General features: G+C 39.8%; 2 long non-coding RNA genes and 1 gene segment (V, D, J or C); 2 read left to right on the top strand and 1 right to left on the bottom strand.

Annotated features, from left to right (window-relative positions):
* Positions 1 to 2,367: 2,367 nt before the first annotated feature.
* The window catches only part of LOC148646801 (uncharacterized), a 54,447-nt gene continuing 31,154 nt past the window's right edge, over positions 2,368 to 25,660 (bottom strand). Inside the window, exons 2-3 of one of the 2 annotated variants that reach the window (XR_015927722.1) lie at positions 3,151 to 3,431; positions 2,368 to 2,509 (exon numbers count right to left, since the gene is read on the bottom strand). This is a non-coding gene — a long non-coding RNA (uncharacterized LOC148646801). The remainder of the gene's footprint in view (positions 2,510 to 3,150; positions 3,432 to 25,660) is intronic. The other variant, XR_015927723.1, reaches the window with a different exon arrangement.
* The window catches only part of LOC148646800 (Ig kappa chain V region Mem5-like), a 40,682-nt gene continuing 35,339 nt past the window's right edge, over positions 20,318 to 25,660 (top strand). The window contains 2 exon segments of the V gene segment in view: positions 20,318 to 20,424; positions 20,592 to 20,883. Coding sequence covers positions 20,376 to 20,424; positions 20,592 to 20,883 — 341 coding nt within the window.
* Positions 20,890 to 24,445, top strand: LOC148646805 (uncharacterized). The gene is made up of 2 exons (XR_015927727.1): positions 20,890 to 20,996; positions 24,104 to 24,445. It is a non-coding gene; the product is annotated as an uncharacterized LOC148646805 (long non-coding RNA).

The raw sequence follows: 25,660 nt of genomic DNA, 5'->3' as shown, positions 1-25,660 counted from the left end.
TGCAAATTGTCTTCCTGTATCTGTAGAAAATAGTTCCTGAAATAGAAGTGCAGTTCCTGTAGGTGTTAATTAAAGCAGTGTGTTTTCTTCACCTTCTTACATACAAATCCTGTGCCAGGCCTGCCATTGTGATCTGAGTTGGGAGCAGAGGTAGGACTTGAAAATGGATAGATAGTTTTCCTCTGATTTGAATCATTCATTAATCACATGGTTTTGAAAGATGAGATAGAGGGGCTTTCTGTCTGATCCCTGACTGAATTTAAAAGAGACATTGAGCAACATGAGACCCCAGTAGGTGAGGGCCAGGGAGAGAACACATCGTCTCACTCTGTACAACACCTCCCTCTGCTGGGGACTGTGGGGAGAGCATTATCATTACAACCCTGCTCTCCTCACGATCTCAACCCAGGAGGATGAATTTCTCACACAGCCTGCTCTCAGCCTCCAGGGGACAGCAGCTCCATGTAGAAGAGAGCAGGGACTTGTAGCCTCCAGTCGACAGCAGAGCGAGCTACACTGAGGGGCTGTTCTTTCCACTTGCTGGAGGGTAGAGTTCACATTTTCACAAACAGGCCAGATGAAGTGGTTTTGTTACAGTATATACAGGGAATTCAAGGTGGAGGTTGGTGTTGGGTTTTGAAGATCCTCCAGAGGAAAGTTTTGCTTTAATAAAACTCCTTGCACTGTTATTCTACAAAAAAGATTAATTATTTATTCTACAATAAAGATTTAATGTGCTGGGGCCACATGATCCACAGGTATTTAGGTTGAGAACTATTCACAATTAAATATTTTAATAGCCAGCCTTGTGGGGTTAACTACCTTCTCTCTGCTGTGTTGAAGGAGCTCTCTGCTCTACACTGTGATAATGCCATCTGCAGCTGAGTGTTTTCTGTGTGTTGCCTCCTTTTATACCCCAGGGAAACAGTAACCCGTTGGAGGCTTCTATATACGCTTGGACATGTTAATTGTAATTGCAGAGTGTGGAACATTATTGTTGTTTTAATTTTGTTGGATTTCATTTTAAAAAAGAGATATTTGCAGTATTTAAAGAAGTATTAAAATAAGTCTTTGCCACAGCCATTAGACTTCTAAACTCTTAATTAACCGGCCCCCACTCACACCCCACTATTTCGGCACTGAACTCACAGCACTGCCTCTGCTTGGTTTTTGCACACTGCTGCTGTCTGAATGCTAGTGGACATTACAGTTGTTACAGTATACTTCATTTATACTACTGCTATTGTATTCTGTATTAATAACATGCAGATTCCTTCCAACCACAGTTTTATTTTTTTATTTTCATTTTATACGGCTTACCATTACTGTATGCTGTTGGCATACATGCCATTATGTTCCTGTCTCCAACAGTATGTGCTGCCATCTGTTATGTCATGTGTTATTTGAGGAAACAAGCAAGTAAGCACTTTATCGTACTCAGGTACATATGACACTAAACTTGAACTTGAGGTGTGAACAGAAGTGACCCTTGTGTTTTATGGGGTCATGATTTTGATTTTTTTAGTGCTATTAGTGTTATAACATTGTATTTTTAAAATAGATTAAATAAATCTACAATATCTTAAATATAAAGATATCTGTCATATGATGTTGTTCGTTCCTGTTTTATCTGGGGTATGAATATAGCTAGAGCCACTGTGTCTAATTATGGAACTCCATATTACTGCAGATATGTAATTAATTAAATTCAGTGTGTTTGTGTGCAGTTGAGTTCTATTTCATTGTCTTCATCTCCAGCACCTGCAGTAGGTCCCAGCTGCAGCAGTTCATTCGCTGTACAGTTCTGCTGAGGGAGGTTTTTGTACGGCTGTGTAACACTGTGTGAACACCCAGTTACTGTTGGGGTAGTGTAAACTCTGACAGTAATAATCTCCTGCATCTTCAGCCTGGACTCCTGTGATGGTCAGAGTGAAGTCAGTCCCAGATCCACTGCCACTGAAACGACTTGGGGTCCCAGAGTTTAGTTTATTTACTAGATAAATCAGAAGTCTAGGAGCTCCTTCAGATTTTTGATGGTACCAGGCCATGTATTCACCATTGCTGTCACTGTAAACCGGACTGCTGGTCTTACAGCTCACAGTGACTGTCTGTCCTTGGAGAACTGATCTCACTGATGGACTCTGAGTCACAGTAATCTGTCCACTGGACTCTGAAAGGAACAAGACAGAACAAGAAACAATAAAAGTTATACTAGAATATTGTTCAAATATGTAGTACAATATTTGTGTACATATATCTTCCACAAAATCTTTCTGCTGTATATCATTCTTACCTTGAACGCAGAGAAAGAGAACAAAGATGAATATGGTGATGAAGGTCATTGCTGCTGTGGGCTCTGTTACCATGAATGGCAGCTCTCAGTCATGAAGTGTTAAACTCACAGGGCTATAAGCACTCCCAGAGCACTGAAGCATGTGCTGCCAATGCAAAGTGTCTCTTCTATGCAAATTGTCTTCTTTGATAGAGAAGGACTTTTACCCAAGAAGAGCTGTAAACATAGTGTGAAAAAATGCCTTTTGGAATATTGCCCAGCATCATTCTATATAATAAACAAGACAAGGGTTTTGCATTTTTATCTCAATAATATTCTGGTCACTACAGGAAACAAAGCTTGATTGTAATTTTACCTCATGTTTTCCTGAAGATACAGTCCATTGTTTCTGATTAAGTTCAGTTTGGGATCTTGTTCTATTCTAACAGCATGTGACAGTTACTGAGATATTTTGCTCACTGTTGTGTTTAGTTTAGATAAAGAGTGATCAGTCACTGTTCAGCCCTTTCAGAGTCACTGACACACACAGGACAATGATGCCACTGATTCTACTGCTGGGGAAACTGGGGCTCTTTGCTCAAGGTGAGGATTAAAGAAAATACTTCTCTAATTCTATTATTTTTGTTTTATTAACATCAATTGCACAATATTAACAATATTAATATTAATAAAATTAATAATATTAATAATATTAATAATTAATACAGTTTTAAAGAACGTAGAATACATTTAGAATAAACCTAAAATTTAAAGAACTTCAATAGAAATGTAGCAAATGTGTTTTCTGAAGCAAATATATAAACAAATGTTTTTTAAAAAAATGTTTTATTAATAATTAATTCTTGTTGATATTTTACCTCCTGTGTCCAGTGTACAGATTGTTCTGACTCAGTCACCAGCACAGTCTGTTCACACAGGAGATACTGTCTTATCAGCTGTACAGCCAGTCAGTCTGTTAGCAACTACCTGCAGAAACCTGGTCAGGCTCCACAGCTCCTGGTTTATGAAACAACAAACCATCAGTCTGGGGTTCCTGATCGATTCACTGGCAGTGGGTCTGGAACAGCCTTTACACTGACAATCACTGGAGTCAAGGTTGAAGATGCAGGAGATTATTACTGTCAGCAGTATGGCAGTACTCCTCCCACACAGTGATACACATCTGTAAAAAAACCTCCCTCAGCTATACAGGAGCTGCTCTGGCTCATCAGTAGGAACCACAGAGGACTGAGGCTGACAACAGCTGCAGAGCTGCTACATGTGAACTGAACAGAGCTGAGTTTGTACAACATTTATAAATGTTGAGTAATAAACATGTATTTAAGTATTAAACGTAATAGGCTATAAACGTAAAATTGCAAATCAAATACAGGTAATAATAAAATAATGTTAATAAACATTATAGCTATAGCTAATAGATGCCATCAGAAAAAAATATTTCAATATTTCAGCATAACTAGATATATATTTTTATCTTGTGATATTTATTGTTTATGTAAAATACAATCCAATCAACTCCATTCCTATAGACAGATCACAGAAGCTACTGTGAGACACTGGGGATCTGGATGTTTTTATTTCAGATGCATTAATAATCAACCAAGAAGCACAAAATCACAGACTGCAGTTCTTAATATTGACCGTAAAAGGGAGACAGAACAGGTCATTGCCACTCTGCTGTAACAGCTCTATGATTAAGTCAAGGTGACACCCTTCTTTTCTCACAATAGTCAACTCAGTGTCTCCTCTGAGCTAGTGATGCCAAAACTACACAGTTTTGTTTCTCGGCATCTCAAGGGGATTTTAGTCTGAGAGGTCCTGATATTTTAATCACTTAAACTTTGTGTATAAAATAAAATCTCCTTGTAAATTTGGATAATTGTTTCATACATTCTTACACAAATAAATTCTGAAAAGGTGAAAGTAATTGATAAGTATTTTTACACCCACTCTGTGAAAATAGTTTAAACATTTGCCAGTTCACATGTCTTGACCACCAGTCCACACTGAATGAAAGCAGTTTGTGCATGTGTTGTCTCTGGATTATGCATAATGAAGTGTGAAGTTGTTTACAGACTCCAATTTACTGGCTGCCCTTATCTTTAATGCCCTTAACTACGTACAAGGGGACTAAATAGCATGTATGTTCTGATCCATATCCTTAACAGTTGCCCATGATAACTCTAAGCTGCACATTACTCCCAGGGAAATTCCTCATCTACCCTCTGTTCCCAACCAGAACTCTTCTTATCTACTCGTTATCCAATGGGGATACAGGGACTGCTACAGTACTTTAGTCTTACTGTAAAGGCTCAGATATCTGCACCAGGTCTCTGGTCTCAGTTGTCACTACAGTAACAAAATGGTCAAATAGCAACAAAAGTTGCTTTTGTACTTCTAGGTATCCCAGTTTACCAAGATGACCTGGTTTTGATATAAGCCGTCTTTTTTTCTTTTCTTTTTCCTTTTATTCCTCTAAACTGAAAAAAAGGTACAGTATAAGCTGTCTTCACAATCTTCCTAACAATGTTGTGGTTGCATTGCAGGGAAAGCGATATTTTGCCTTTTCTTATAAAAGTTTTGTCATTTTTTAACCCTCACAGACAGCAAAAATAGAAAAAAGTTAAGTGTTTGAAAAAACTCTTTCTAAACTCTTATGATTTGTGTTTTAAAGCAAATACAATTAGGAATTTAGCCAAACTTCAGTAGTTAGTGTAATCCTAACCTCAATCCATTACAAAAACATGTTTTTGAACAGCTGCATGTAGCGCAAAAGAAAAACTGGGTAAAATGCATTATTTTCTAATGCATCAACCCTTATTGATACTTCCAGCAGAGCTCTGAGCTCTAGATGCAGTCAAAACACAATGTAATACAGTAGGTTGTTCATGCACTAAAATTATCATTAGTATCTCATAATTATGAGATAATGTATTATCTCATAATTTATTCATTTATTCAGAATTATGAGAAAGAACAACAGTTTTTTTTCTTTGATTTCAGGAAAGTGCTTCCATAGTTTCATCCCTCTATCCAAGTCTTTAAGCACATATTGTATAGTGGGGCAGGTGCCAATCAACACAGATTGAAAGACACACTATTGACCCAGATGCCTCTCAGTTTCCACACAGTAAGAGCTGGCATGTTGAGGTGTGTAGTGGTTCTCAGTCAGTGTCAGTGTAGACCAGACCTGAGCCAGAGGGGAGACAGAAAGGAAACAAAGGAGGGACAGAGCTCCATTCTGAGAGTTTTCAGAACAGCACTGAATATTTACTCCTTACAGTTTCTTCATTAAATTTAAATATTTACTTTACATACAGTACTTCAGCTTCCTTCTGTGATCACGGCATGTTTCCAAAAATGTATTGAATGGTCACAAAGGACATAACAAAACTGACCCTTTCACTCCCACCAACTCCTCTATACAAGACAGAATTAATAAAGGGAGCAGTTTTCTGTCGGGAGAGAGGGGCATCTTGTCCAGGACCAGCAGACCAAAGGAGACATTAGCAACACAGCTGAGGTACCTTGCTGGGTGTGTGTTTTCCTGCAGGCAAGACCAGACAAGCTGGTCTGGAGATCTGAGACCGAGGCAATGGACAGAGTGGAGACAGAGCAGAGCAGATCTTCTCTCTGGAGGAGGTGTAAGTACAGCCTGGCCACTGCAGAGACTAGAGAGACTGGACTGTGAGGAATTCTTTTGTTTTTGCTGTTTATTTGCAAAATGACCATTGCAAACAATATATTTCATTTTTCTTATTTCCCTTTTTGGACTTATACTTATATACATCTACTGGTGCTTTCATTAGTCAATAGTGGCAATGGCTACTGCTGTTTACCAGAAATTGATGTCATCAGCTTTCAACAGGTATTTAGACCCTTACCCCTAATGCCCTCCTGCTGGGAGTCTGCAGTGATAGACACTCACTCCTCATCTCCTCCAGGCCTCCAGCTTGACTCCTCTCTCCTGTTCCAGAGCCAGCATGAGGTTTTCTCTCTCTTTCCACTGCCTCTCCCAGCCTTCAGACTGTTCTCTTTCTGTCCCTCCCAGTCAGCCCCGCAGCTGTCAGCTCTCTCCCCACTGACTGTGCAAGGAATCCTCTGTACCCAAACTTCAACTGAGAACAACCACGCCTGCCACCTGTTACGGTTGACATCCCTCCCCTAGAGGGCACTCCATTTACTCCTGTCAATAGTCCCCTGTGATTGTTGATATGTGTTCCAGGTGTGCCTTGTTGTGTCTCCCCCTATTTAAACCCAGCGCCTCCAGTCCTCGGGGTTCATCATTAGGGTATGGATGTTGTGAGGCCTGCCTAGCACCAGGATACCCTATGTCCATTTCCTGAAGGCATAGGCCTCATCCCCAACACCTCCTGTTTCCTAAACCCGGGGTCTGGAGAACCTCGCCTCATCATCCCAGGATCGCTATGTTTTTCGTGCGTTCGTGTTTTCCCCCTTCCTGAGGATTTTAACCTTGTCGCTTCCCAGGATGGATCTACTGTTAATGGACTCAGGAACTGTGCCCTGACCTGCCTTTGGACCTGCTTGGATTTGGATGCCTCTCTTTGTTTCACCGTCTCACAAACTATCACTGTTACTTTACTGCACCATTTAACCCCTGTGTGTCTTCCCATACTCCGCCTCCTGTCTCCTTCAGCTCTTATCGCTTCACATAGGGTCTAAGTTAACACCCAACACAGGCTACAGAACCAGTTTGTAACACCACCCTTTCCCTCTGCACTCTTGTACCAGATTTTCATATCTGGCACTTTTCCTCGCAAGGCCCTCTAACTAAGAATATATTCTTAATCTTCTGTTTAGCTGACCTATCCACATACTGTAGCAAAGGCCAGTTACTGTATAGAGTAATGTGGGCACTATGAGCTGTGCTTACTCTCTAGTAATCGTGAGAGAGATTCCTGAATCCTGTGCTGTCTGTGGTACACTGGTGGCTCTGGGAGATTTGACTGCCTGTGTGGGGATAAGGAATGAGGATGAGGCAGCTTGAATTGCTAGGTGATGCAGTCAGCTACAGTTAGTGCAGTGTGGGTTCAGTATCCCTGGCAGGTATAACAGGTGTTCGAGTAGAAAAATGCTTCAGTGTGTGATCTGTAAGAGATAGACACTAAAAACACATCCCTTTGTAATACAGCTTATTTGAAATTGAAACAGTTGGTTTATAACACAGCTGGATTTGCATTGATGAGTCAAAGTTGAATTTGTAACAATGTGAAATCCAGTCTGCAAAGAAACACAGAACCTACAGAACCCAGAGAGCCCAGAAACGTGTTTGCTTGCAGGACACTACAGTGACCACAAGATGGTGCTGATATCAGTACTTCTTAACTTCTCAGCATTTCTGAACTGTCATTAAAGTGTGAAACAGACTTTGCAGAGTCTTAGGATTCCACATCAAATGCATGAACGTTATACTGAAAACAGCCTAAGAAATGGACATGATTTTAAATAATTTTCATTTAAACTATAGTACACCTTCAGATCAGTAATACATTGAGCTTTGAATGCAACCCATATTAAAGAAAATATTAAAAGTTACCAAACCCTGAAAGATCACATCTGTTTTCACAGTTCAGATCTCATCTAACTGTCTGTGACAGGATTTGTATACAGGAAGGTGCTTTGCATACCTGTGCCGCCTCACTGCTCCAAACACTTTAAGACTCACAGTGTGGATCAGTCACTGACACACACAAGATAATGATGTCACTGATTCTACTGCTGGGGACACTGGGGCTCATTGCTCAAGGTGAGGATTATATTGATATTTCTGTTAAAATAGTTTTAAGTGAGTAAATGTTTGTTTAACTTTTTAATTACTGTATATACTGTATCACTTCAGAAAAAAATGTGTAAGTATGTTTAGGTTCAGCATACATTTTACTGGATAACTAATTAAACTAAATGTTATCAATTTTAGTGCTATTTGTTAATTCGATTTCCATGTTATTTCAGGTAATACAATTTTTTCATTTCAGAGTCCAGTGGGCAGATTATCATGACTCAGTCTCCAACAGCTCAGTCTGTTCTCCCAGGCACTTCTGTCTCGATCAGTTGTACAGCAAGTCGGTCCATTGGTACTGAGCTCAGCTGGTACATGCAGAAACCTGGTCAGGCTCCACAGCTCCTGGTTTATGCTGCAACAAACCGTTATTCTGGGGTTCCTGATTCAGTGCCAGTTATTCAGGGACAGTCTATACCCTGACAATCACTGGAGTCCAGCTTGAAGATGCAGGAGATTATTACTGCTTACAGGACTATAGTACTCCATTCACACAGTGATACATGTCTGTACAAAAACCTCCCTCAGCTCTACAGAGGACTGAGGTTGAGAACAGCTGCAGAGCTGCTATAGACGAACTGAACTGATTTTTTTTTAAATTTAAATTATTAAATGTATTTCAAATATATTTCCAAAACATGATTTTCTTAAATAGCCATAGGGTGTTATTAACTCAACTTTGTTATCAAAGTATCTATTGTTAAATCTCTCTTTTCACTGGAATGTTGTATTGTAATGTATTATACTGTATGTTGGATAAATGCATGCTATTTAAGATTTTTCTTTCTTTTCTTTGTATCTCTGTCTTTTGTATCTCTCTTATTTCATGTGCACCACAAAAAAACTCCTAACAACCCAAAGGTTGGTTGCTATAAAGTTGACACTGACTTTCACTTTGTGTCCTTTGCTCTTCTTGATCTTAAAATCACCAGTTTCTTACTCTGGCTGTCAACTTTTCACCACTATGTCAAAAGGATGGAATTAATTTTCAATGTGTCCGCAAAGGGCTTTGGCAAAATTCACTAATAATAATAGTTTGTGATAGTACAGTGCTTGTTTGTTCCACTTGTTGGCAAACAAGCATATCACAATTTTTCCTTGAATAGTTATGGTGCTTTATAATGTTTTTTAATTTTCCTTGGCGGTCTCCCCCTATGATTCTGACCCAACTGTGCTAAACTGAGAACTTATGAGACCAGGTTACAAGGTGGCAGTGCTGTCATTTGTGACCGATATGAATAAATACCACATTTATAAATTCCTTACTGACTCTTGTTCAAGCTATATCAATTGGCAACCAATGTTTGATCTTTCATTCTGTCAGAGTTAGTAAAAAAATACTTATCAATTACATAAATCTATACGGAATTGCCTTACATGAGAACCTCTGAGACACAGCAGAATTTAAAAAGATAAAAACATTGATTTGATTTTCACATTATCATGACCACATTTGTCATGGCAACTGTGAATGATGAAGGCGGATTCATTGACGTTCATCAAAGTGCTGTTGCAGTGGAGAGAGCACTGAGGTGATCTGTCTCCCTCTAGTGGTCACCATTAATAACTGTGGTTTGTGTTGTAATAAATAATAATAATAATAATAATAATAATAATAATAATAATAATAATAGCTAATACTTATATCGCGCTTTTCTGGACACTCCACTCAAAGCTCTTTACAGATAATGGGGATCCCCTCCACCACCACCATCTTGCAGTTGTTTGATGATACACGGGGAAATAAAAACATCTGTATCTTCTGCATCTCCAAGCTGCTATTTCATCGATTTGTCATTCTAATTGATCCAGTACAGCCTTTTAACACTAACCCTTAAGTTTTAACAGTATCTTCTGAGTTCCGCTTTAAAAAATGGAATTGATTAGATTGCTACTTGACAATAAAAATCACAGGATGTAAACAGACATTTAGAAATTCTAGATATTGTAGCGGTCCCCCCTGCTTTCCCTCTGTAAAGCAATGCTGTCTCTAAGCTCAGGCTCATCATTTTAAAACACTTTTTAATCCTACATGGGCTGCAGTGTAAGAAGAGGAGGAAGGAGACTGGAACTGCAGCTTACTAATGTTATTTCCAGGTACACAAGCACGTTAGTCACTCAGGTAAAGAAAGGAAGGTAGGAAAGCAAAGGGAGGGAAACAGAGCCAACTGCTCGACTAGGGGTTTGAGCAAGAATGTGGGAAAAGGGAAAGAGGTCCCATACTATAGAGGGAAGAGGGAAAATTAGTCTAAGAATTGAGAGATTCAAGGTCATGTGCTTCTGGGACACTTCTGAGATGTTAAACTATGCATTGAGATATTTTCTCTGATGATAATTAGCATTATTTATTTTATTTCTAATTGTTCAATTTCATAGCCTTTTAAGTACAAAAATTTTAGTATCTACATCTACATATTATTTGTGTGTTTAGAATCTAATACAGTATTTATAAATGACACACAAGCCCAAATGAAGCAGATCAGCAGCTGTTCTAAGCATCAGTCCTCTGTGGTTTCTGTTGATGAACCAGAGCAGCTCCTGTAGAGCTGAGGGAGGTTTTTGTACAGACCTGTATCACTGTGTAACCCACTAGAGTACTGAAAACAGTAATAATCTCCTGTATCTTCAGCCTGGACTCCTGTGATGGTCAGAGTGAAGTCAGTCCCAGATCCACTGTCACTGAAACGCTCTGGGATCCCAGACTGACGGTAAGTTGCATAATAGATCAGGTGTGTAGGAGCTTCTCCAGCTTTATGATGGCACAGGGCTATAAAAACTCCCAGAGCACTGAAGCATGTGCTGCCAATGCGAAGTGTCTCTTCTATGTAAATTGTCTTCCTTGACTGAGCAGGACTTTTAGCCAAGAAGAGTTGGAAACAGTTTGTGAACTGAGATCTATAAAAAATTGTCTACTGGAATCTGGAACTGCATCATTCTGAATGATAAATAAGACATCTTTGTCACAGTAATATTCCAGGTTCATTACAGGATTGTTCCTATAGATAACAAACATTGTGCCCAATTATACATCTTGTTTTGTTCAAACACAATGTGGATCAGTCACTCTTCAGCCATTTCAAATTCACATAGGACAGCATTCAAACAAAACTCAATCTTTTTGACTAAGTTAACTTTAGTCCTGCTATCTTAATCACAGAAGATTTTTTTTAATAAAGGATATGTAGATATCTGTTTTCTTAAGAAAATCGATTTAGTTAAATAGTTATATTATTGAAATTTCTAATGTAAACATTGAACCGATACTCACACAAAGCAACATTCTGGCTCTGCCATTCTGTGGAGAATTTGAAAAGTCCCACAGAGAGGAAGCAGATTGAATTTGTCACAGTCTCCTGCTGGCTTGGCAGTAAGTCAGTACTGTTGTTTTACTGAGGAGAATTTAGTGTGTATGGCACTGGGACAAAAGAGAAAAAGATTCTACTCTTAAGTGACTTTACACCTGTTTATGCACATGGTGTGACTCAGGGACAGACTGTGAGTCAGGACAAGGGAAAATATACTCAGTTCACTCCCTGGGTGTAGCTGCTACCACTGACTATACTTTGATAGTCAGGCTTGTTGATATGAGTCTACACAAGATCATATGTATTCATTTAATTGAATACAGCTGAGAAGCAAGTAGCAAGATTGCTTTTGTGCTGAAAGGCCTTGCGGAGAATTGTAATTCATTGCAATATTTTGTAATGATACAGCTGCTTACTTGGTGTGATTCTCATCAGTAATCAGGCTGAGGAATCCACATACAGTACCAGAGCCAGGATGAATGGGAGTCCACTGAGGAACAAGTGGAAGATTAAGCAGGCAGGGCAGGCAGCAGCTAGAACAGGCGGAGCTCTGAATGCGCAGCAGGGACAGAGGTTTGCGCGAGGCTGCAACAGTGCAACTGGCAGACTAGGCTGGAGCTGCAGGAACAGCAGACTGATTAAAGGATTTAACAGGCATGTTCAAGCCAAAGGGAAGATCTGAAGACAATGTCAAGAAGGGAGGCAAAAGGTCAGGAATAGAGGATGGACTGAACAGACAGATTGAAGTGCTGAGAGCTTGTTATAGACTCAATGTCAGAACACTGAATGAAACCCAGGAAAGGATTCTGACTGAGTGACTGATGAATAAGAGCCACATCTTGCTCATGTTCTGCTGGCAATGGGCTAATCAGAGTCCTGTGTGGAATGCAGTTCATTGCTGTGGTAGCTGATGACTGCGGTGTAACAAATGTAAGTTACATTTCCAGACACATGCACAACACTGGTGGTCATCATGTGTTTTAGTATTTTTTCAGATTTCTAGGTTTCAACCAAACGATGAGAGTGAGTTCAGAAAGAGTGAGCAACATTCATGGCGGTGTGACACGACTGCATTATACCACGATTACAAACTTAAAAATGGACCGGTGGCTTACTGCTATAGTAAACAACAGTGGTGAACGTGAAACTATTAAAGCAGATTAATGAAAGGCACTTAAATGCATGTATGTATACATAATATTAATTATATTGTGTGAGTGTGATGAGGGTGTTCGCATTGTTTTCTCAATGGGTTTTGAGTTGGGGGGGCGCAAGTCAAAAAGGTTGAAAACCTCCGCTATAGTGTACTGTGGACATTATGAGCTGTGCTCACTCTCTAGTAATCGAGAGAGAAATTGAAGAATACATGTCCTGTATTGAATCCTGTGCTGTCTGTGGTACACTGGTGGCTCTGAGAGATCCTCCTGCTTGTGTGGGGATAAAGTGTTAGGATGAGGCACGTACGCACATGTTAAGGAAGAGAGCTGCTTTAGTATACAGTATTATCTGAAAAACATGGAGGTTATAAACATGTTTATTTGTAAAAAAACGTATTTAATAATAAAACAGGTGTTTTAAACCATAGGTTGAATTTGTATAAATGAGCCCAAAGAAATCCAGAGAATCACAGAACCTCCAGAACCTTATGAGCTCGGAGACCCTGCTTGCTTGCAGGACACAACAGTGACCACAAGGTGGTGCTCATCTCAACTTTTCTCTTCTTAACGTTCTTGAAATTAAATGACTTTATTAATACTTGCTTGAACTTTAAATACTGGAAAATTAGTACAGTGAAAAGAATGTACCATTTTTACATGATTTAGGGTAAACTAAATGCAATGTAAATTAAATAAAATAGACAAGCCCTGACAGATTGCACCTGTTCTCCCAGCTCAGGACTTTTCTGTCTGTGACAGGATTTGTATACAGGAAGATGCTTTGCATACCTGTGCCGCCTCACTGCTCCAAACACTTTAAGACTTATAGTGTGGATCAGTCATTGTTCAGCCCTTTCAGAGTCACTGACACACAGTGAGTCAGGACCTCAGTTTTACGTCTCATCCAAAGGACGACACCTTTTTTACAGTATAGTTTCCCCATGAAATACTGAGGCATTAGGACCCACAGAAACCACAGGGAGAGCGCCTACTACTGGTCCCACTAACACATCTTCCAGCAGCAGCTTTCCCAGGAGGTCTCAGTAACCAGTCAAATGCTGACAAAGGAAAAGGTAAAGGTACATTCATTTCCAGGTAAGGAAAAGAAGCACAACATTTCAGCTGTGGATCAATCTTCTGGTGTGAAAAAGGACTGCATTGGTCCTGAAGAGCTATTGTTGGGGTTAGCTTTTTCATAAGACACAGGCATTTGTAATGTGGTTGCTGGATAAATGCAGTCATAATCAAATTTTTAATATTGTGACTAATCCCTAGTTGAAAGTAAGTCCATGCAATTTAGCAAAGTTTGACTGTCACTAACACTATCCCCAACCTTCCAGCTGAGCTCTGGGTAGCTTCTACAGTAGGTGCTGTCAGTGCACAATGTAATAGGGCATCCATACACTCAAATTATCATCGGTATCTCATAATTATGTAAATACTGTATTATCTCACAATTAAAAGAAAATTATTTTGGAATTAAAGATATTATTTTTTTTACCTCAATGTCAGCAATGTGCTTCCATAGTTTCTTTCCTCTAATTAAAGTCTTTAAGCACATACAGTGTGGCAGTTGCCCATCAAAACAGATTAAAGACACATTATTGACCCAAATGTCCCTCCGTTTCCACACAATAAGAGGTGGTGTGTTGAGGTGTGTGGTGGTGCTTAGTCAGTGCAGAAGAGGAAATAAAGGAGTGACAGAGCTCCACCACACCTGGAAACCCACATACTGCAGTTCTCAAAGAAGCCTGAAACACCCTTTGTACCCTCTAGAATGGATTACTGTAACACCCTACTTACTGGGGTACCTCAATCCCAGATTGTTGTTATTGCCATTCTTGTGCTTGCAGGGCAGGTAGAAGGAGACTGGGTATGATGTACTGGACTACAAAAGTGTCTGTGTGTGCTTGTAGAAAATAAACCTGTCCTGTTTGTGTCAGCACCTATGTGACGTGTGTTTGTCTGCAGAACATTTGGTAATGAGGATCGCTGTCTATGGATTCAAAGTCACAGATGTCACACCCACACAGCCAGAGGACGCTCCTGCTCTGTCCTGTCCCTAGTTTCCTGTGCTGTTCTGTCCTTCTGGTGTCTCTCTCTCTGGGGCTATATATTTCTGGGTCACTTATTCGTCTTCACTCAGTATTGACGTTCGGTTGTCCTGAGACCCACCTAGCACCAGGTCGCCGCTCCATCCGTGGCCTGAGGGCATAGGTTTCTTTACGGCATTTCCTGAACTCATGTACCGCTGAGCCCGGGCTAACCCCCCATTCCTCTGCTTCACATTGGGTCTTTATTCCACTGTCCTACCATTCAACGGTTCGTCCCTTCCAACATCCGTGACAGCAGAGCAGTTCAGTGAAGGTTTGAGATGAGTTTAACTGGTGATGAAAACAGATATTTCCAGAGAACACTGGGAGAAGACACATGCAAGTCAAATCCTCCAAAGTGTCCTGGATTCCTGCAGTGTTACAGAGGATTTTATAGTCTGTGTGCAGTCATGGTCACCCTGTGTTATTACCATGAATGGGGGTTTAACAAATATTTCCACTAAGGGCACAGGTCTCCTTATACCTGCGTTGCAGACAACTGAACACTGCACAGTAAATATACAGAACCGCAACCTTCCAACATAACAACTCCTACAGCACTGTGTCCATGTGCTCCAGCAGCATGCTGGTACTGATTGTGAATCTTGGTTCAGCAGCTCCACTGAGAGCAGGAACCTGGTTTTCCTGGGAGGTCTCCCACTGTGGTTCTGATCTGGCCCAGCTGTGCTCATCTGAGATCTGATGAGACCAGGCTACATGGGGGCAGTGCTATCATTTGTGTACACTATAAACAAATACCAAATACATAAAGTTCTTACTTATTTAGTGTAGACTGTAGTTCAATATTAGTTAAATATATTAACTGACAGGTAGATTTTGATCTTGCGTTCTGTCAGAGAGTTAGTGTAAAATACTTTCAATTACTTTCAAAAATAGAATTGTGTTTTATGGGCACTTGTGAAACTATATAGTGCCTTGCAAAAGTATGCACATTCCTTGGACTTTTTCACATTTTATTGTATTACAGCATGGACCCATAATGTATTTAACTGATAATTTTTACCACTATATAATGTCAAAGTGAAAAAAATCCAAATTGACTAAATTAAAAATAAAAACAGAAAATTATTGAATGCATAAGTATCCCCCCAAGTTAATACTAGGTAGGACCACCTTTGGCAGCAATTACAGCTGTTTTTCTCTCTGGGTTAGTTTCTATCAGCATAGCACATCTTGACACTGGAATTTCTGCCCATTCTTCATGGCAAAATTGTTCAAGCTCCATCATGTTGGATGGGGACCATTTGTGAACAGCAATTTTTATGTCATTTTACAGATGCTCAGTAGGATTGAAGTCTGGGCCACTCCAGGACATTAACCTTTTTGGTTTTAAGCCACTCCAGTGTGGCTTTTGTTATGTGTTTTGGGTCATCGTCCTTTTGGAATATGAACTGTCTTTTAATTCTTAGTACTCTTGCGGATTGCAGCACATTCTCCTCCAGGATTTTTGTGTACTTAGCTCCATCCATTTTTCCTTCTATTTTTATGAGTTTTCCAGTCCCTGCCGCAGAGAAGCATCCCCAAAGCATGATGCTGCCACCATCATGCTTCATTGTAGGGGTGGTGTTCTTAGTGTGATGTGCTGTGTTAGGTTTGCGCCAAAGTTCAGTTTTGGTCTCTTCAGACCATAGGATTTTCCTCCAAATTGTTGAGTATCTCACATGCCTTTGGGCAAACTCCAGCCGAGATGTGATACAGTATGAGTTTTTTTCAACGAAAGGCTTTCTTCTTGCCACCCTTCTGTACAAGCCAGATCAGTAAGGGTTAAGGGCCTTATGCAAAAGCCAAATAGAATAGGATTCCTCTGCTGGCTGTGGGATCCGAACTGGTAACCTTCCAGCCACAGGTGCAGATCCTTAGCCACAGAGCCACCACTCCGCCCTAGGTGGCAAAATTCTCAGTTAAATACATCATGGTTCCATGCTGTAACACAATAAAATGTGAAAAGTCCAAGGGGGGTGAATACTTTTGCAAGGCACTGTAGAATTGAAAAAGATAAAAAAAAATATAATTTGATCAGCTGTTATCACATTCAGTTGTCATAACAACCCCACACCAGCCATACCTGGGTGGCTAATATCTGCTTAGTTTCTCCTCGGCAGTCAGTGCAGAGCAGGCAGGAGGATGGAGGCATAGTCTGCAGGCACTATAACTACAACACGCCCTGCCATCTCACCAAGAATGGGGAGTAATGAAAGCTGAATCACTTACATTCATCAAAGTGCTTCTATAGCGGCGATAGCACTGATATGATCTGTCTCCCTCTACTGGTCAGTATTAATAACTGCAGTCTGTGCTGTTCGCCATTTTGTTTGATGATAATAATTGCTTACACTTACATAGCACTTTTCTGGACACTCCCCTCAACCACCACCAATGTATAGCATCCACCTGCATGATGCAACGGCAGCCATAGTGTGCTAGAACGCTCACCACACATGAGCTATCAGTGGGGAGGAGAGCAGAGTAATGAAGCCAATTCATAGATAGGGATTATTAGGAGGCCATTATTGGTAAGGGCCAATGGGAAATTTGGCCAGGAAACCAGGGTAACACCCCTACTCTTTTCGATAAACACCCTGGGATTTTTAATGACCAGAGAGAGTCAGGACCTCAGTTTTACATCACATCCAAAGGACAGTGCCTGTTTACAGTACAGTGTACCCATCACTATACTGGGGCATTAGGACCCACGTGGACCACAGGGTGAGCACCCCCAGCTGGCCCCACTTCCTTCCAGCAGCAACCTTAGTTTTTCCCAGGAGGTCTCCCATCCAGGTACTGACCAGGCTCACACCTGCTTAGCTTCAGTGGGTTGCCAGTTGTGAGTTGCAAAGTGATATGGCTACTGGCAATGATGAACACATCTGAAGCAAAAATATCCATAGTTTCAGTGTCTTCAAGCTGCTGCTTCATTGACTTATCATTCTAGATCCACTCCAGCCTCACGTCATTTAGAAACGAATAGAGTAGCTTCTGAGTTTTGCCTTAAAAATTGAGTTGATTGCATTGCAACTTGACAATACTTATCACAGACAATGAAAATAGATGTTAAAAAATAAGAGATATTATATTTATTTAAATATTTTCTCTTATGACAATTTTTAGCTAAAAGGTTAGTTGGCATTATTCCTTTATTTGTCATTTTAAATTTCATAACCCTTTAAGTGACATACTGTAGTTTAAATATTTCTACAAATTATTTCTGTGTGTTTATTACACAATATTTGTCACTGATGAATGACAAACCTAACTGTTCACAGTCTCAGTCCTATGTGGTTCTTGTTCATTAGCCAGAGCAGCTCCTGTACAACTGAGGGAGGTTTTTGTATGAGTCTGTAACACTGTGTGAACACACCACCACTGTGGTAACTCTGACAGTAATAATCTGCTGCATCTTCGGCCTGGACTCCTGTGATGGTCAGAGTGAAGTCAGTCCCAGATCCACTGCCACTGAAACGCTCTGGGATCCCAGACTGACGGATTGTTGCCCCACAGATCAGGAGTTTGGGAGCTTCTCCAGCTTTCTAATGGTACCAAGCAAGACAGGGGCGATATGAACCACCACAATAACAACAAGTGCTCACCGCACTGCTGATCTTACAGCTCACAGTGACTGTCTGTGCTGGGAGAACAGATGTCACTGATGGAGTCTGAGTCACAGTAACCTCTCCATTGGACTCTGAAATAAAATAAAATACATGTATTACTAAGATACAATTTTATAATTTTAAAATGCAAGAAATGCCTAGAACAGATTTCTTTTATCACCTCACAAAATAAAAAATCACATTAAATTGCAAATCTCCCTGTTTTATGTTACCAATGTAACATAATAATTAATAATTTCATTTCTATTCACCATGAAAGCAGACAAGTGTCCAGATGAAGATGGTGATGAAGCTCATTGTTCCTGTGGATTCTGTTAGGGTTAGGGTTAGGTAGCTCTCAGTCATGAAGTGTTAAACTCACAGGGCTATAAACACTCCCAGAGCACTGAAGCACATGCTGCCGATGCAAAGTGTCTCTTCTATGCAAATTGTCTTCCTTGATAGAGCAGGACATTTACCCAAGAAGAGCTGTAAACAGAGTTTGTGCACTGAGGTCTGTGAAGACATGTGTACTGGAATCTGGTCCAGCATCATTTTGAATGATAAATAAAAACACGGTTTTTGCATCTTGGTCACAAGTGAATCTTCCAGCGTAACAGTGACTGGAAGAACACATCAAAATCCACAAAGAAATGGACAGATGACCAAAATATCTCACATCTAACACATCTCAGTGTTCAGACTCAAACCCCATTGAAAACCTGCGGCTTGAATTCTAGAAGGCAGTCCATAGGCTCCGACTGAAGGAACACAAACTACATTTTTTGGAAAAAAAATTCTATTTTGAGAAATGTTTTTGGTTAATTCTATTAAGTCATTAATAAAATATTTTTTTTTCTACTTGAGCTTAAATTATAATATACTGAAGCTTGTTACCTTGTTAGCTTGTTCTTTTTCTATAGCCTTTTTTGCTCATCTTGATTAAAGGTGCCAATAATTTTATAAGTAACATTTGATCATTGTAGACCATAAACATATTTTGTGTTAAACCCAATACGTTAAAGTGATATACTGTATATTGTCTCTTGGTATTAACTTCAACCCCGTTGGGCCTGGAGCATGAACTACCACACAGCCTGCCTATCCAGAACCTGAGACATCTATCAGTATAGCCTGAGCTGTATTTTCTCAAGCCTCCCTAGTTTACTGATTCACACAATCCAGCCCAATCCATGACTATGAACAGCTCTCTCCTGAGCTTCCTCTCTTCCTTTTTCCAGGCTCATGCTGGAAAAAGTGAGACTGAGACCTTTTTCCTCCCAATTGATCTTATAAGCCTCTTAATCAGCCCAGAGGAGTGACTAATTCCACAAACATCCTATTCCAACATCTCATTTACCTCATGTTTGCCAATTACTCATTAAGACCATTTGTGCCTCATTCTTGACATATATTCAGTGTTACTGCATTACTGCTTAATTACATTGTGGGAGGTACAGAATAAGAGTAGTTCCTACAATAAGTTAACCCTACCATGTATTGCATGCAACAAAAAGTAAGTAAAAATAAGATTTCTATTAACAACTGCAAGTAATTTCCTGCTAGAAGTGGAGAAGTAACAAACTTTAAAGAACAGGGTAATAATGAAAGTGATAAACAAACCATATTTGTTTGCTGGGAAAAAGTTAGCAGTATGTCTGTCTTGTGGTGCTGTCCAAACTCTGCATCACTGTTTGAATTGAGCTCAATAAAGGTAAAACTGTACAAGGCAGCCTACAATTCTTTGCTTAAAGAATTTCACACAGCATTCTGCAGGTTTTCAATCAACAGGTGGTAATGTTGGCTCAAATCCACAACAAAGGACCCGATGTTTGAGCCAAAATGGTGGCTTTATCACAAAACCACTTCTTATTATATCACAAACACACTGAGCTTCTACTGGGTTAGCAAAGAGAAAAATGTCAACAGACACAAAACCTTAATAAGCCCCAACTGTTTCCACCCCTTACAGCTTATCTAACTGTCTGTGAGAGGATTTGTATACAGGAAGGAGCTTTGCATACCTGTGCCGCCTATCTGCTCCAAACACTTTAAGACTCACAGTGTGGATCAGTCACTGTTCAGCCCTTTCAAAGTCACTGACACACACAGGACAATGATGTCACTGATTCTACTGCTGGGGACACTGGGGCTCTTTGCTCAAGGTGAGGACTATATTGTCTTTTAAGCAACGTTTAAATATTTGTACTAGTTTATTGCTTAATTTCTTTAGACATTTGTGATTATACAGTATATTGTACACACATTATATAAAGTCATACATTTTTAAGATTTTCATGCTATTTCAGAAAATATCCTTATTTTATTTCAGGTTGCCATGGTCAGATTGTTCTGACTCAGTCTGCAGCTCAGTCTGTTCTCCCAGGAAGCTCTGTCTCAATCAGCTGTAAAGCCAGTCAGTCTATTAGTGATGATGTACACTGGTACCTGCAGAAACCTGGTCAGGTTCCACAGCTTCTGGTATATGAGGCAACAATCCGTCAGTCTGGGGTTCCCGATCGATTCAGTGGCAGTTACTCTGGGCCAGTCTTCACACTGAAAATCACAGGAGTACAGGCTGAAGATGCAGGAGATTATTACTGTCAGCAGGACTATAGCTACCCATTCACACAGTGATACAAGTCTGTACAAAAACCTCCATCAGCTCTACAGGAAGTGCTCTGGCTCATCAAAAGGAACCACAGAGGACTGAGACTGAGCACAGCTGATGATACAGGTGACCTGAACTGATTTTTTCAATTTTAATTATTAAAAGATTTCAGATATATTTCCTAAAGACGTTTTTTCTTAAATAACAACATGGCAGGATGCTATTAACTCAAGATTGTTATAAGAGTATGAATTGTTAAATTGTTGGATCTCTATTTTCACTGGAATGTACTGTAACATTGTATTTTATTTTTGTATATGATAATAATAATAATTGCTTACACTTATATAGCGCTTTTCTGGACACTCCACTCAAAGCGCTTTACAGGTAATGGGGACTCCCCTCCACCACCACCAATGTGCAGCATCCACCTGGATGATGCAACAGCAGCCATAGTGCACCAGAACACTCACCCCACATCAGCTCTCAGTGAGGAAGAGAGCAGAGTAATGAAGCCAATTCATAGATGGGGATTATTAGGAGGTCATAATTGGTAAAGGTCAATGGGAAATTTGGCCAGGACCCCAGGGTTACACCCTTACTCTTTTCGAGAATACACCCTGGGATTTTTAACAACTAGAGAGAGTCAGGACCTTGGTTTTACATCTCATCCCAAGGATGGCACCTGTTTACAGTACAGCGTCCCCATCACTATACTGGGGCATTAGGACCCACACAGACCACAGGGTGAGCACCCCCTGCTGGCCCCACTAACACCTCTTCCAGCAGCAACCTTAGTTTTCCCCTAGGAGGTCTCCCATCCAGATACTGACCTGAGTGATATGGCTGCTAATCTATATGATACATGTACAGTACAGTATGTTATTTATTCTTTGTCTTTCTTTTCATCTCTTTTTATTGTATCTCTGTTATTCAGTTATGCACCACAAAAAAATTACTAACACCCAAGACGGTTGTTTTGGCTGTGAAGTTAACTTTTACTTTCACTATGTGTCCTTTGCTCTTGTTTAATAATCTTATAATCACCAGCTTCTTACTTGGCTGTCATATTTTGAGATCAGTGTCAAAGAGCTGGAATTTATTTTCCTGGAAATCAAGGACTTTGGTGAAAAGGTCTTTGGTGAAATTCACTAAATCTGTTCTGTGCTTCTCTTGCAGCTTCTGTCTTTCTGTTACTATACCTATATTTGGGAAACAAGAGGAGGGCATTGGGCACATCCAGGTTGTTTGGTTGCTACTATCTCAGTGATCTGAGATCTGAGAATCTCATGCGGCTTTTTCTTGAAAGAAGTGCAGAGTATCGGCTTCAGCAACATAAAGTAGCAACATATTGTAGCAACATAGCAACATAGGCGGGAAGGTTGTTCCATACTGCCATAGCACTGTGGGAGAAGAAGAGTGGATCTGATGCTCTGGTACTATTTTGTGACAAATTTGGGAAAAAATGCTCTAGTTCATCGTGGTGAATAAATTGAGCTCAAAATGGGAGCATTTTCATCTGGAATTTTCTCCTGGTTTAATACATAATTCAAAGAGGACCTATACAGAAGAAACACACAAGATTTCTGTGATTTATTACTATTGGCAATTTGCATAAGAAGAGCCCAAAAAAGTGTAAGAGCTTAAATTCAGCTTAGAGACAATATTTTTCCAGCCCCGAAATATTTTTAGTCCAGACAGAATGTGCTATAAAAGAATTACTGCTGAGGACACTGGGGCTCTTTGCTCAAGGTGATCATTGAAACAGAAATTAATCTAAAATTGTTTGACTAAAATAAATTTAATCCTATCCTATTGAATCTTATTATTTTAGCACTATTTTGGTACTAGCATAATTCTCTCTCACAATAGGTAGATTTTAAAAAAGAAATAAATGTGTTTTCTTAGGCAGATCAATAAAAACTGTACAGTTAGTGTTATTTCTGAGCAACTGAAGTATTTGTGTCTGAAAAATCATCACTAGAGATGTTTTAATCTTTTAAAATTCATCCATCCATCTTCTAACATCTATGCAATACAGGGCCACAGGAGAACAAGAGCCCATCCTGAAAAGCAGAGGGCACAAGGTGGGATACACCCTGCACAGGACACATGGCACACAGACACTCAAAATACCAGGGGCAATTTTCCCAGAAGCTCATGATTAATCCACCAGTTTGTCTTTGGACTGTGGGAAGAAACTGGATCATCCAGACGAAACCCACAGATTTGTTGGGAGAGCATGTTAAGTCCAAATTATTTTGTGCAAAATAATATGCATTTCCTTTTCAGTATATTGATCTGTTTTTTCTCTTTGTGAATTCTGTAAAGTATTTCAGACAAACTCTTACAAAACAGTTCTGATAATTTGAAAGTAATTGGTAAGTATTTTGACATCTTCAATGAGACAGAAATTTAAAAACTGGCAGTTAGTTCACATGTCATTAATGATCAACACTAAATGAAGACAGTAAGTACAATATACACATGCTATTCAATCATATTGTTCAGAAAGGACAGCATTACCCCCATGTAGCCTGGTCTTATCAGATCTCAGAAGCTGAGCGCAGCTTGGCCAGATCAGAACCATAGTGGGAGACCTCCAAGGAAAACCAGGTTCCTACTGTCAGTTGAGCTGCTGAACCAGAATTTACAAACAATCCCAGAATGCTGCTGGAGCACAAGGATGCAGTGCTGTAGGAGCTGCTGTCCTTCAGATGAGACATTTAAATCAAACTCTAAACACTAACCTGAGATTTTGACATGATTGAGGTGAATAACAAACTCGTGATTCTGATCAAGAGAGTGGGAGTGGGAGTTTTAGAGTAATTGATTTCATTACCTGGTCTGTTGTGTACTGAAGGTACCACAGTGGACTGAGGCTGAGAACAGCTGTAGAGCTGCTATAGCTGGACAGGGTCATTACATCATTCACTCATACAGTATACATTCATTCATCTTTGTAAAAAAACATTTTTTGTACATCCCTGAGATGCAGTTACATGCAAAAAGAATCATATTTGCAAAGTGTAAGCACAGCTATATTACAGGGTCCAGTGTGTTGTTACTGAAGGTGACATCATCCTGTAGAGCCCCAGACAGCATACCATTCCCCTGCTAAAAGCTGTAAGCACAATTTATGCACTGAGGTCTGTGAAGACATGTCTGTTGGAATCTGCTGCTGCATCATTCTGAATGATAAATAACAGAATGTTTTTGCATCTTTATCACAGGGATATTCCAAGATTCACACCATGGAGCAAACGTTGTGCCCAAGTTTACCTAAAACTTGTAAAAAGTTTACAAGTTTTCCTGAAGATATTGTCCATCGCTTTTGATTAAATTTATTTCAAAATTCAAATATTGTTCTATTCTAACAGGACATGACAGTTACTGAGATATTTTGCACATTGTTGTGTTAAGTCATTGACACACAATACTCAAGGTTAAGATTCAAACAAAACCAATCTAATGTTGTTTGACTAAGTTAACTTTAGTCCTATTATTTTTAGTCCTATTACTGTATATGTAAAAAACTATATCTATTTCCTTTTCAATAAATTAATTTGTTTTTTCTCATTGTCAATTCTGTAAAGTGTTCCAGACCTAAGGCAGTTCTGATAATTTGAAAGTAATTGTTAAGTATTTTTACATCTACTCTGTGATAGAAAGTTTAAAAACTGGCTGGGAGTTCACATTTACACAGCCCTCGTCACTAAATGAATAAGAACTGATTGATCATATTTTTCACAAATGACAACCCTCCTGTAGCCTGGTTTCGTCAGATATCAGAAGCTGAGCACAGCTGGGCCAGATCAGAACCATATCATTAAAATAAACTCTGAATACTCACCTGCGTTCTTGACATGACTGAGTTTAAGAACTCATGACTCTGTCCCAGAGAGTGGGGGGGGTGAGTTTTAGTGTCCTGGATACATTCTGAATAAAATATATATATTTTTATTTTAGGCATTTGTAATTCCCTGCGATGCAGTTGCATGCAAAAAAAATCATATTTGGAAAGTTTAAAGCATAGTTATATCACAAGGTCTAATGTGACCAATGCTGTTACTGAAGGTGATGTCACCCTTGTTGAGCCCCAGTGTTAGAATTTATTCTTCTGCTGTAACGGAGAATAGAGACCCAGTGTAATGGGAGCCGGTCCAGGTTCCCGCGAAGGTAGTTCAAGACCCTATGCAGACAGTATATTCTGTAAGTGGAGAAGGACATCCGGGGAAGGTACAGTAAGTTTAGGATGGGTAGACAGATAGAGGGGTGTGAATACTGTGATCCAGTGCTCGGGGGGCGTGGCAAGGGCAACAAGGTCCATACAGCCCAAAAGGGGGAATCCGGGGAGCAGTCCAAAGTCCAAAACCGGGGATCCATACGAGATGAAACAAACACAGTTAAAATCCAGAACAGGATCCGGAACAGGGAATTAAACCAGGATGACGAGGCCAGGCGCTCTGAGCCCTGTAAGAGGAGGGATGCTGACACCCAGTCTTCTGAAGGAGCTGAGCTCTTTGCTTTCTGGGAAGAGGTGGTGTACAGCTCTAAGCCCTCAAGTGACTGTGATCACATCTAGACAGGGAGAAAACTGCACTCAATACAGTTAACAGCTACTATCTTTTTGATTAAAATCATTGGTTACTCACAAAAGAAAATCATACATATTAAACTCCATCTCATTACAATAAATCTAATGTTGAAATTCACAATTATTTTATTCCTAATAAGTATGAATTAAAACAATTAGAATTCATTACATTTATAAAAGCTCACAAAATTTA

Source organism: Lepisosteus platostomus, chromosome 16 (assembly GCF_059453375.1).
Source record: "Lepisosteus platostomus isolate fLepPlt1 chromosome 16, fLepPlt1.hap1, whole genome shotgun sequence".
In the NCBI taxonomy this organism is placed as follows: domain Eukaryota; kingdom Metazoa; phylum Chordata; class Actinopteri; order Semionotiformes; family Lepisosteidae; genus Lepisosteus; species Lepisosteus platostomus.
Note: the sequence above shows the minus strand (reverse complement) of the source record. Positions and strands in the feature narration are given on the sequence as shown.